Source organism: Populus alba, chromosome 11, assembly GCF_005239225.2.
Source record: "Populus alba chromosome 11, ASM523922v2, whole genome shotgun sequence".
NCBI classification, from domain to species: Eukaryota; Viridiplantae; Streptophyta; class Magnoliopsida; order Malpighiales; family Salicaceae; genus Populus; species Populus alba.
This window is the reverse complement of record NC_133294.1, coordinates 18,224,526-18,237,967: the sequence shown is the minus strand read 5'-3', so window position 1 is coordinate 18,237,967 and position 13,442 is coordinate 18,224,526. Positions and strand designations below refer to the sequence as shown.

The following is a 13,442-nucleotide window of genomic DNA, read 5'->3' as shown; positions in this document are numbered from 1 at the left end:
CAACTTACGCATGCTTCAAAGGGGTGATTGTCTTAATTATCCGAGTCATGAATCTTCGATTCTAGAAAGGACTGGATAAACCCACCTCAAAAGTTTGGAAATTTCCCAGTTGATCTTTTCCTAATACATGTGTGAAAGGTAACTTTTCCTAAAAATAATAAACTATGTCTTAATACATTTCGCTAGTCGGCAACGCAGACATTTTCTACTGACTTACATGGTCATATGATACTTGGACTTGCTCAAATCCTGAGATTTTCTACTGCATGGCTTGCAATAATTTACTATTAATCTGACTAATCCACTAAGCAGCAGAACTTATCATTTATTGACCAGAAATAACATCTGAAAACTTCATACGCGCTTGATTTCATTAATCACGAAGACATTTTCGCAGATAATTTTCAGTTAACGATCCTACATAAAGGGTAGAATTAGCTGCCTTTCATTTGTATAGCAAAAGGAAACTATAGGAAATATGAAGATTATTCTGTCTCTGTTGCTTCTGTTCTCCCTTCTGTCCTTTCTGCAGATCAGTCCAATATTAGCAGTGAAAAAGGCAAGTATCATTCTTGACCTTTGATCATCATGTCCTTTGCTTTCTCAGTTGCTTACTTTTATGCTCATGCAATGCATGCTTTTGCTTGCCATGATCAAAATAAATTTAAGCCCAAGTTCTGAGTACATGCCAAGGTTTTTTGACATGTAACAGAGGGCGCTAGAGAGCATGGAATTAAGCACCGTAGTGTTAAAACCTACTCTCAACTACTAAGCATGTTTTATGTTATTTTTCCGATGATAATATATGATTTCCATGGTTCAGTCTTATGTGGTGTATCTCGGGAGAAATTCACGCACTTCTAAACCTTCAACCTTGGGGAATGATGGAACGACGGAGTCCCACTATGATCTATTGGGTTCTTGTTTGAAAAGGTAATGACAACTAATTTCATAAATATTCCATCTCTATTGCTGTACTGATAAATTGTGAATTAAACAGCAAGGAGAAAGCTAAAGAAGCAATATTTTATTCGTACACAAGTCATATCAATGGCTTTGCTGCAACCCTCGAAGATGATGAAGTGGATCAATTATCGAGTACGAAAACATGGCAACCTGATGATATTTTCATTCCTTCTGCTTCATTTCACGGTCTAACAAATACTCGGATCTTTGATTGTTTACTGTTCTTTCCTGTCGTTGTAGACCATCCGGAAGTTGTATCAGTTTTTCCAAATGAAGTAAATCAGTTGCATACAACTCGGTCATGGGAGTTTCTTGGACTAGAGAGAAATGGACATATCCCTGCTGATTCAATCTGGTTAAAGGCAAGATTTGGTGAAGACGTCATTATTGGAAATCTTGACTCTGGTAATCTTACTTGTGTTTGACTTGGAAAAGAGTATTTTATTAGTTTCATAACTACTGCTTTGTTTCATCTATGGACAAGCTGCGAGCTTCAGCTTTGAATGGTCCATAAAGACTGCCCTTAATGTATTCTAGTAGCACTAGAACGTTAATATTTAAATCCTCGTTGCGGCTGCCCTTAATGTATTATGATATTATCGATGATGACACATCTTCAGAATGTTTCATTAAGATATACACTGCGCAGCAACTGCTTTTGAATGGTCCTCTTTTCGTTTTGTTTTCTTCTTCTTATTAGTTGTGTAACAGTTTAATTTTCTCTCTTGATTAATTCGTGGTTGATTGATAGGTGTCTGGCCGGAATCAGAGAGCTTCGACGATGAAGGAATGGGACCAATCCCAACAAGGTGGAAAGGATATTGTGAAACAAATGATGGGGTTAAATGCAATAGGTTTCTTTCTTCGCCTGCTCTCTAACATTGCTAAGAACAGTGAAAAATGCTTCTTGATACAAGTTCTAAAAAAAGAAATCAATGTCATTACTTGCAGGAAGTTGATCGGAGCAAGGTACTTCAACAAGGGTTATGAGGCATCTCTAGGCCGTCCACTTGATTCATCCAATAACACCGCAAGAGATACTGATGGTCATGGTACCCACACTCTATCTACAGCTGGTGGTCGCTTTGTTTCAGGTGCCAATTTCCTAGGATCAGCAAACGGGACAGCAAAAGGAGGATCACCTAATGCACGAGTTGCTTCATACAAGGTGTGCTGGACGGGTTGCTATGACGCTGATATATTGGCTGCCTTCGACGCTGCTATTCAAGATGGGGTTGACATTTTGTCCATTTCAGTTGGAAGGGCAGTTGGTATCCCTTACTTCAGTGATGGTGTTGCAATTGGATCTTTTCAGGCTGTTATGAACGGAATTCTTGTAGTTTGCTCGGCTGGGAACTCCGGACAAGTCCTTGGCTCCGGAACAGCTTCAAATGTAGCGCCGTGGGTTCTCACCGTTGCGGCTAGCACAAATGATCGGGAGTTTCCATCGAATGTTGTCCTTGGAAATAACAAGGAATTCAAGGTTAGTATAGTGGATGATCCAGTCAATTAACTCTTATGTTTAGCATATGAGCAACAAGAAAGGTGTCCCATTTACACTCTACAACAACCGACACAGTTCAACTGTATCATTATATCTTGATTCTTGGAATTCGTTTATAAACAGGGCACGAGCTTTAACACCAATAACCTGTCAGATACGAAGTATTACCCTATAGTTTATTCTGTGGATGCTAAAGCTGCAAATGCCTCTTCTCAGCTTGCGTAAGCAACCGATTCATGTTGACTTATTGGCTATTCAATTGAGCATCTATATGTATATCCTTACGCATTTGTGATTGGCAGGCAAATATGCTATCCTGAATCCCTTGACCCAACAAAGGTAAGAGGAAAGATTGTGTATTGTCTTGCTGGTGTGATGCCTGATCATGTCGAGAAGAGCTTGGTGGTTGCTCAGGCTGGTGGTGTTGGGATGATCCTCGCTGATCAATCTGCAGACAGTTCAAGCATACATCAAGGTTTCTTTGTTCCTACTTCAGTTGTCTCAGGAATTGATGGTCTTTCCGTTTTATCTTACATCTACAGCACAAAGTAATTAAGCTCTCTGTACTAATTGATTGGTTTCGATCTTTCAAATCTTGTAGCAAGTCAGTATTCTTTATAACCAATATGTTTTTATCTTTTCAGGTCACCGGTAGCTTATATAAGTGGCTCTACTGAAATTGGAAAAGTGGTTGCACCCGTCATGGCTTCCTTTTCATCAACCGGACCAAATGAAATTACACCAGAGATCCTCAAGGTATCTCTATTCTATGATTGGTTATTTTGATTTAAGAAAAACATAGACGAGTTATTGTCTGACTTTGAGACAATAGATGCCCCTGTTGTGTTCATAACTTCTAAATTTTCTTAAAAATTCCAGCCAGACATCACCGCACCTGGAGTCAATATTTTAGCTGCCTATACAAAAGCACCAAGGCGTTTATCTCGGCTTATAGACCGGCGCCCTCTTTCCTTCAACATTATATCTGGGACTTCAATGTCATGTCCCCATGTTTCTGGCATTGCTGGTCTTCTCAAAACCATGCACCCTGATTGGAGTCCAGCCGCAATTAAGTCAGCAATCATGACCACCGGTAGTTCAGCTTCTATTTGTTGGCTCTCCACTATAGTTTCTATATTATGATTTTATTTAACTTCAAATTCAACATTCTAACAAAACTTTTGATGTTTCTGATGTTGCAGCTAGAACCGGTAGCAGTGCTAGACAGCCAATAGCCGACGCTTCTGCTGCGGAGGCAACCCCCTTCAACTATGGTTCAGGACATCTGCGGCCAAACCGCGCGATGGATCCAGGGTTGGTCTATGACCTAACCACCAAGGATTACTTGAATTTTCTGTGCTCCATCGGCTATAATGCAACCCAGATGTCAATATTCATCGAAGAGCCATATGCTTGCCCACCGAAGAATATCAGTTTGTTGAATTTCAACTATCCTTCAATTACTGTCCCTAATCTCTCAGGAAATGTGACGTTGACTAGAACCTTAAAGAACGTGGGAACTCCAGGATTATACAGAGTTCGTGTCAAGAAGCCTGATGGAATATTAGTTAAGGTAGAACCAGAGAGTTTGAAATTCAGCAAGCTAAATGAAGAGAGAACTTTCAAGGTCACGCTGAAGGCTAAGGACAATCGGTTTATCAGTTCTTACGTGTTTGGAGGGCTCACATGGTCAGATGGTGTGCACCATGTCAGGAGTCCTATTGTGGTCGGGAATACAGTTAACCCAACTTTGAATTAAACGCATTTGTTCTAGCTAGTGTAAGATTGAATTATGTTTTGTCAACGAAATAAACAAGCTTTCAAGTAATTCATTTTCAGTTTTTTGAAAGTATTAAATTTATATTTGTGCTTTCATGTTTTAATTTAAACATTACAATAGTAGATTACAATATCGCTGGGCTGGATAATTTTTTTAACAAAAAACAAATATATTGGATTTTTCAAACTTTTTTTCACTTAAAAAAATCATAATTATAAATTAAGAAATTTATTTATGCATTAAATTAAATAAATTGAGAATTATTTATGTCAATAAATATAAAAACAGTTAATGATAACTAAAGACTAAACTGGAAAAATCCGGAAATAAATGTAGATTAAGATATTTAATCTCACAACACTAGTCATGTTCCTGGTTGTATTAAATAATTTTATTTATTACATTTATTTTTTTATTTAATCAAACAATAATATAAATAAATACACACACAAAAACTATTGAATAAAATCAAAGAAAAAAATATGCAAGGTTACATGTTGCACATATTAGGAAAAAAAAATATTATCATTACATGTGCAAACCAAGTAAAAACTAAATGATAATTAAACAAAGACTAAATTGAAAAGTTGAGAGATGGATGTAAATGTAGATGTAGTTATTTTAATACTTTATTTTTTTAGAATCAATGTTATATTTAATAAAATGATAATAAAAAAAAAGATATGTAAACAAAAGCGATTGAATTTTTTTTTTTAAAGTAAGGCCACATAGAAATCATGTCTCCTAATATGAAAAACAAATATTCAAATTTTATTTGTAAACTAAGTAAAAATTAAATCATATTCTATTAAAAAAAAACCTCATAAAAATTTGTTAAAATTAAAAAAAGAAAAAAGCAATAAAAAATTAAATAAAAACTCTAAATTGAAGGATGAAATTAGAAAAAATAAAAATAAAATGACCAAACAAATATAGACAAGAAATGCCCAAGCACGTGGGCTTAGCCTTGGTGGCCCAGTTTGCATGGGCTTAAAAAACCCAAGCGTGTAGGCCTTTCAATCCAGGCTTAGTGTCTTGGTTGACTTTTGTTTCTTTTAAAAATGATGGTGACTTGTCATTCGCCCTTGTAATTTTTATAAAAATAAAAATAAAAAAGCAAGTATCAAGCTTATTTTTAGGAGACTGGAGGATCACTAGAAATTCAAGCCATGGGTTTTTTGCAAAAACTAAAATTAATTTTCAACCTTTTTTTAACTCAAAACACTTAGTAAACATATTCCTCACTTTAACAAACATATTCATGGCCTCAAATAACATAACAAACAGCCTAAAAACCGACTCATAATAAATAAAAAAAGATCCTTTTGATTTTAGATCTACCATTTTAAGAGATGGGGAGGACCGATAACACTTAGGTAAAACTTCTCTTATCAAATGAAACTCATTGATATCAAAATTGACCTTTTCCATGGTGTAAATTGAAGTTAACCGAGACTTTCTTTCTCTAGCATTGGAATTTGATGACTTTTCCTCTCATCTCTCAAATCAAGAACCAAAAAACAAGAAAGATAAAGTTTGGATCGAAATTGATGTTTTGAAAATCGAAAGGACTAAAAAAATAAATTAGAAAGTATAAAGATCAAATTGAACTTTTTTGTAAACTTTGAAGTTGACACTTATTTTACCTGTTTTTTTTTTTAACCGTGATCCTTCATCCATCAATCTTGCCCTTGTTAAAACAAATCAAAGCCAATTGACCATCAATTTGGCCATAAAAAAGCTTAATCAATGAAAAAAATATCACAATGGCAATCTATTATGAATTATGTATGTGAACAGTGGCGTAGGTTATAATGTGTTTTTATCCATGCATTTTAATAGTTGTTAAGAACCAGATTTAATATGTTTAATTTCATAGTACAACAAAATCATCACAGCATAATAACCATAACAGATACCAAACGGACTTTACTCCTGTAACTTTAGTAGAAAGACAACTTTGTATTCCATGAGAGGCAGAAGTCCAAAGAACACAAGAGTTCATTTGGAAAAGATCCTGGCATGGCCAAATATATCAACACAAATATCACCTTTCTTTAAAGAGTGCTTCAGTCGCGCTCCGTAAATCAAGTGTATCCTTTTTTTAGGCTAAATCTAGAACATATCTAATAGTCATGACTTTCACCTACATATCAGAAGATTTACCAGCATGATCTGAAAGCCTATAACCAAGTTCCATAATGAAGAGATGATATGAGAAACCTTGAGGCAAGCCTCAAGAGATAGGTTAGGAGGAACCAATTTCACTAGCGTCTCCTATGAACCAATCCCAAATTACCATGCAAAATCCTCTTTTAATTATGTACAAGCTTTACAAGTAATTTTCCAAGTAGAAGAGGTGGATTGAGAAAGGAGGTGATGGAGATCGCTCATCATGAGATAAGTATTTATTCTATAATAAGAATTTTCCCTATATGCCAACTGAGTTTTCCCAAAAAGAACAATATTTTTACCTCCTTGCTAGTACCACCTACATGCTTGAATTTTTTATGTCCCAATTCTAAAATTGAATGCTCGTTTTGCTCAATCATTTGACCTCATAGAAGGGCTAAACATTTGTGGAAAATGATTTGTTAAAAGTGCAACATGGTGTTGGTTAACAATTGAAGGATTTTGTGTAAAACAATCACATCAAATTTCATCTCTACCACTTCCAAAATAAAATGACTTCTGCGCTAAAAACAATGCTATTGGCCGTTATAGAAAATTATACCATACTTTAAGCTATAACAGGATATAACGCACTATTCTTGTCACTGTAGTGCTACAATGGCTTTGAAACGTTACCTTTCGTCTCTCAAGTTTTTATTTTATTATGATTTGGTACCTAGAGTTTTAATTTATAGTTTTATGTTTATCTTTAAGCTTTATTTTCATTATTTTCTGGTCACTAGATTCTAAAAGATGAAGGAGAAAGTTATCATAAAATATTTAGTCAACTACATTCTGATCATCAAAAAACTAATTTTAATGTCAATAGATTTATCTTAGAGATGAAATTTTAATAATAATTATCCCTTTAACCATCCCAATAAAAAAATAGATTCAGGTAGAGAATTATGGTTAAAATGGGCTCAAAATGCTATTGTTGTTGCTATGATTTTTATTTTTTTTGCGTTGAATGAACAATACATCGTCCACTCAATATAAAAAGATGCAGGAGCACATGCACTTTCCCTTTCCTTTTTGTAGACTAAACACCTGGATTTTTTCTATTAAATCCAAAATGTTGTCGTATGAATTGTTTTTTTTTTAAATATCATTTAATGTACATTATATTTGAATTCATGATTAAATTACTTTTTCACATAAAAAATGCTTGGACATTCCTTTTTGCATTAAAAAAAAAAAACAATCTAACCCTCAGAACAATGCAAACTAATAATCTAATACTTTTTAAATTGAATTAGATCTTTTAGATTTATATTTGCAATCACTTTTTTAACAATTATATGTTAGCCTAATATGCAAAAAAGAGTTTGCAAATTAATATTCAATGAGAATTAAACAATATTGTGATTGTTAATTTTTACATTGTTTTAATGAATTTCTTTTATTTTGTATATAGTCACATAAAAATTAAGATGATAGTTTTTTTAAGTATGATGAATTTTTTCTTAAAAAGAAGTTTTATTAATAAAAACAATATGTTTCCATTAAAAAAAATAATCACTTCATGAAATAATTGTTTTTCACTTCAATATTTAAATTTCTTAGATTCTTACAAATAATCATTTTAATTATTTATATTGGATTTATATTTAAAAAACAACATTGTTAATAAAAAATATTTTTTCCTTCGGAACCAAAAAAATACATAAATAAGAAATGGGTGCTTCAACTTAAAAAATGCATTTTATCTTTCACAATTTAAATATTTTAGACCTTTACAGATATTTATTGTAAACATTGAATAATTAAATAAAATTTATCTTTTGAAAAGCACCCTGTCAACATGGCATAAGTGTAAAAGCTAATTTATTGCTATTTAGCTATCCCATTATATTCTTTTGTGGTTCTAAACTGTATTTTTTTAAGTTTATAATAATTAGAATTTTTAAATTTAGTGTAAACACTCACACCTAATTGTATAAAAAGAGTATAATATGAATATTATAATATCATTTGCATGTGTGTATCTCTCAAATTTGTGCACAGTGTGTTGTTTAGCTTTCTGTCGATCATTGTCCAAGGTTTTATCCACTTTATAACATATATTCTAAAGGAGTCAGACTCTATTGGCTCTTTTTTTATGGGTTCACCCTAAGCAGCACATCTAGACTAATTTCTTATCTTTCATGGGCTTAAATATCTTTTCTGATCCCAACTCTCTTAGAAATTTCTTTAGGACCTCATGTGATTATCTAGTTTTTTTATACTAATCCAATATATATTATTTTAAATAAAATATAATTTAAAATATCATAAAAGTAAAATTACATTTCACCTCATCTTCTCCATAAAAGGATAAAGACTCGTGAGCTATAAATACCCCATGAATTCTTCAAGAACAAGGTTCACAATCTTTTCTTTTTTAATATTTTTGAAGTCTATTTCTCTAAAATATAATCACACTTTCTTTTTTGATAAGTTATTGACTTTACCATCAGAGAATTCTAACATCCATGAAATAGAATCTTTTATAGGTATCAGCTGATAGAACTGAAGCAGGGGAGAGAATCGCTTGCTTATATTATTAATAGAAGGCATATATATATATATATATATACAGAGGTGAAGCTAACTGATTTCTCTACGTTGCAGGAAGACTAGTTCCTGAAGATTACAAACTGTTGCAGCAAGAGAGTCCTAGTGAATAACAAACTCTCACAGCTATACATTGGATTACTATTAGTTAACAACTGGATTATTATTAGTTAACATGCCCCCTCAAGATAGGCCACGATCTGAGAGGCCAATCTTGTCACGAAACAACTGAAATGTAGAGGTTGACAATGGCTTTGTCAGAAAGTCTGCAAGTTGATCAGCAGAGGAGACATGAGCTACACGGAGCTGACCAGTTTGAACACGATCACGAATGAAATGATAATCCACGGCAACATGTTTCATGCGAGAATGAAAAATGGGATTGGAACTTAATTGGGTGGCTCCGATGTTGTCGCAGTATATCACAGGTGAAGATGAAAGAGTAACACCAAGTTCAAGAAGCAGGGATTGTATCCAACATAGTTCAGCAGCAGTGGCAGCAACGGAGCGATATTCAGCCTCTGTTGAAGACCTGGCAATGGTCTTTTTTTTCTTTGAACTCCATGAAATTAAATTACTGCCAAGATAAACTAGATAAGCCCCGGTGGATGAATAGTCATCTTTATTGCCAGCCCAATCAGCATCCGAAAAGGCATGAAGTTGATCAGTAAAGGCATAAAGATGTGGTGATGAGTCACGATGCAACAGAAGGCCCTTGTTCAGCGTCCCAACAAGATATCGCAGAATTCGCTTAAGAAGACTCTAGTGCTCATCAGTTGGACTGTGCATGAACTGAGATAATTTGTTCACAACAAATGACACATCTGGCCTGGTTAGGGAAAGGTACTGAAGACTTCCTAGAACTTCACGATATTTAGTCAGGTTATGTAAAGGTGAGCCAGACCGTAATGAAATAGCTGAGGCAAAACTTGGAATAGGAGTGAGCACTGGTTTGGCATCCAACATGTTGAGACGAGTAAGCAGGTCTGTAATGTACCTGCGTTGAGAAAGTAAAAAACCATGTTTGTGGGAAAGAACTTCAACCCTCAAGAAGTATGATAGTCTTCCAAGATCCTTAAGAGAAAATCATTTAGCAAGGCTGGAGACAAATTCTGATAAAATGATATCACTGTTGTCGGTGACAATAATGTCATCCACGTAAACCAGTAGAAACAGAACATGCTGAGGACCATTAAATATGAACAAGCAAGGATCAGAGTGAGAGTTGCGAAAACCAGAATCCAACAGAAATGAACGCAATTCATGATACCAAGCCCGGGGTGCCTGTTTAAGTCCATAAATGGCTTTTCGGAGTTTGCGGACAGATGACGGATTGTCACGATCAACAAATCCAGGAGGTTGAACCATGTAAACAGTTTCAGAAAGATGACCTTGAAGGAAAGCATTGTTGATGTCCAGCTGCTGAAGAGACCATCAGCGACTGACAGCAAGGCTTAGCACTAAGCGAACAGTTGTTGGCTTGACAACAGGGCTAAAGGTCTCATGATAGTCTACTCCGGGACGCTGGTGGAACCCTTTTGCAACAAGCCGTGCTTTAAATTTGTGAATGGAACCATCAGAATTTCTCTTAATGCGGTAAACCCACCTGCAACCAACAATGTTAGTGATACCATCAGGAGGAACAAGTTCCCACGTGCCATTGCAAACTAGAGCATCATATTCTTCAGACATAGCAGCACGCCAATTTGGATCTTTAAGTGCCAAATATATCAACACAAATATCACCTTTCTTTAAAGTGTGCTTCAGTTGCGCTCCGTAAATCAAGTGTATCCTTTTTTTAGGCTAAATCTAGAACATATCTAATAGTCATGACTTTCACCTACATATAAGAAGATTTACCAGCATGATCTGAAAGCCTATAACCAAGTTCCATAATGAAGAGATGATATGAGAAACCTTGAGGCAAGCCTTAAGAGATAGGCTAGGAGGAACCAATTTCACTAACGCCTCTTATGAACCACTCCCAAATTACCATGCAAAATCCTTTTTTAATTATGTTCTAGCTTTACAAGTAATTTTCCAAGTAGAAGAGGTGGACTTAGGAGGGAAGGAGGTGATGGAGATCGCTTATCATAAGATAAATATTTATTCTATAATAAGAATTTTTTCCATATACCAATTAAGTTTTCCCAAAAGAACAATATTTTTTGCCTCCTTGCTAGTACCACTTACATGCTTGAATTTTATATGTTCCAATTCTAAAATTTATATGGTCATGATTAGTAACCAATTGGGTTTTTTTCTGTCTATATTTCCCTCGAGTCAACCTGTCTATTCTGTGTTTATTTTGACTACTTTGAAAGTAGTCACCTCTTGATGAGACTTATTTTGATTTTTATTTTTGTGAGAGTAATCTCCTCTCGATGAGACTTGTTTTGATTTTAAAATTATTTCGAGGGTAGTCGTCTCTCAAAGACACTGTTTTATTTTAAATATATATATAATATATATATATATATATATGGTGTTATTTATCTTTATAAACTTAATATACAAAATCAAAAGAAAATAAATTTTTCAATGACTTTGTGTTATAAACATTGTAAAGAAAAGGTAATTATCATAACCATTTTTTTACCTCAATTTGTTTTTATATGTTTTCAAAAATCATACTTTTAGTCCATATGAGAGTTATTAATTGAAACATAAATTAAAAAAATATTTTAAAAAAATATATCAATTAAAAAAAAATAAAAAAATAATACTCAAATGTTGTGGTTTAACCCACTAAACCTACAATTATAATCATGAAATTAATAGAATTAAATAATTTTTTAATTTAAATTTATATTTAATCTAATAAAAAAAAAAATCAATGAAGATTATTTCCCTTCTTTTAAACCAATGCTTGGGTTAATGTCCTTTCTCTTTATTTATTTATTTTTTTCCTTTATTTATAATGACAAAATTAATTAGAGCTGACAACCACCGGTTTGGGTTAGAGCTGCTTCATGCCATAGCTATCATACCCGGTCTGGGGTTGACCCGATCAAGAGCTAGATCTTAAATTTCATGAGTCAACCTAGATTAACCTGAAAAAATTAAAAAATATATTTAAAGTTTTAATATTTTATATGAAAAAAAATAAGAAAAAATAAATGTGAATATAGGCTATACATGTTGTAAATAATAAAGTTTAAAAGAATATTTTAAAAAGTTCTTATCCCATATTTAAAAGATATTATGTTATGCTTTTAAATTGAAATATTTAAACAAACAAAAAATGTCCTACATTGAAAAAAACATATTTTTTTTATTGTGAATATAGACTATATATACTAAAGGGCTTCAAATCCAATATTGAAAAGATATTATATTATCCTTTTAAGTTGAAGTATTTAAACCAAAAAGTTTTTTTATCATACATTAAAAAAAAACATAACTTTTTACTTATGAATATAGAGTATATATACGAAAGGGTTTCAAATCCTACATTGAAAAAATAACTTTTTTCTTGGGAACATAGAGTATATATACTAAAGGGTTTCAAATTCCGCATTGAAAAAACTTAACTTTTTTATTATGAATATAGAGTGTATATATATAAAAGAGTTTCAAATTCCACATTGAAAATATACTATGTTATCATTTTAAGTTAAAGTATTTAAATAAAAAAAAAATTTATCCCACATTAAAAAAACATAAATTTTTCTTGTGAATATAGAGTATATATACAAAAGTGTTTCAAATCCCACATTGAAAAAACAATTTTTTTCTTGTGAATATAAAATATATATACTAAAGGGTTTTAAAACCCATATTGAAAAAAGAACACATTTTTTTAATATTTATATAGTGAACTTTAAAAAGTGTTAATAATTAACTAAAAAAATATGAAAAAGAAAGATATAGGAGAAATATTACATTTGACAAAAAAAATTTGGGTTTTGTCCGGGTTGACCTAGTCATGAGTCAATCCGCTTAGTTGACCGGGTTTTATCAAGTTATTATACTGGCCGGTCTTTTAAAAAACCCGGATTGATCCAGTTATCAAATTGACCTGTCAAACCGGACCGGGTTGATCAACCACCGGTTTGGGTTGGAGCTGGTTGATTCAGACGCAATCCAGACATGGCACGCGTTTTTTAACCACTTGCCTAAGTTTGCCGACTCATTTCTCAGTCAGCGTCAGCTCACCTCATCTGGATAAGACAAAGACTAATTCCCTCGTTTCATAAATTTTTAATGCTATATCCTCGTATAAAAAATCTATAAAAAGAGCGTCAGCAGCCTCACCGGTCACATGCTTTTCCTAAATTAAATCATTGAATATTCTTAGAGCAAAATTTAAGGAAAAGATTATCTTTTTATTTATCCATTTAACGAAAGTATATCTTTTTTTTGGACAAAAAAAAATTGTGGGATCCACAAGTTTGGATAATGCTGCCACGCTATGCCACTATAACTGCCCTAGCACTATATATAGAGAAGCAAGCCTCACT

At 33.1% G+C, this 13,442-nt stretch overlaps 1 protein-coding gene across 1 annotated transcript; it reads left to right on the top strand.

The window, feature by feature from the left end:
- Positions 1-443: 443 nt before the first annotated feature.
- On the top strand, positions 444-4,267 carry LOC118031322 (subtilisin-like protease SBT5.3). Its single transcript, XM_073412452.1, has 11 exons — positions 444-559; positions 824-933; positions 1,001-1,098; positions 1,207-1,371; positions 1,718-1,820; positions 1,918-2,449; positions 2,594-2,691; positions 2,773-3,018; positions 3,115-3,226; positions 3,350-3,563; positions 3,673-4,267. The coding sequence occupies exons 1-11, from the start codon at positions 479-481 to the stop codon at positions 4,227-4,229; spliced, it is 2,316 nt and encodes a 771-aa protein (XP_073268553.1). The 5' UTR covers positions 444-478; the 3' UTR covers positions 4,230-4,267.
- The last annotated feature ends 9,175 nt before the right edge of the window (positions 4,268-13,442 follow it).

Excerpts from the sequence above, each read along its gene's own strand:
- LOC118031322 (XM_073412452.1), top strand. The coding sequence starts at position 479 with ATGAAGATTATTCTGTCTCTGTTGCTTCTGTTCTCCCTTCTGTCCTTT. Across the intron at positions 2,450-2,593 it reads GAAATAACAAGGAATTCAAG|GGCACGAGCTTTAACACCAA; the intron begins GTTAGTATAGTG and ends GTTTATAAACAG. Across the intron at positions 3,227-3,349 it reads TTACACCAGAGATCCTCAAG|CCAGACATCACCGCACCTGG; the intron begins GTATCTCTATTC and ends TAAAAATTCCAG.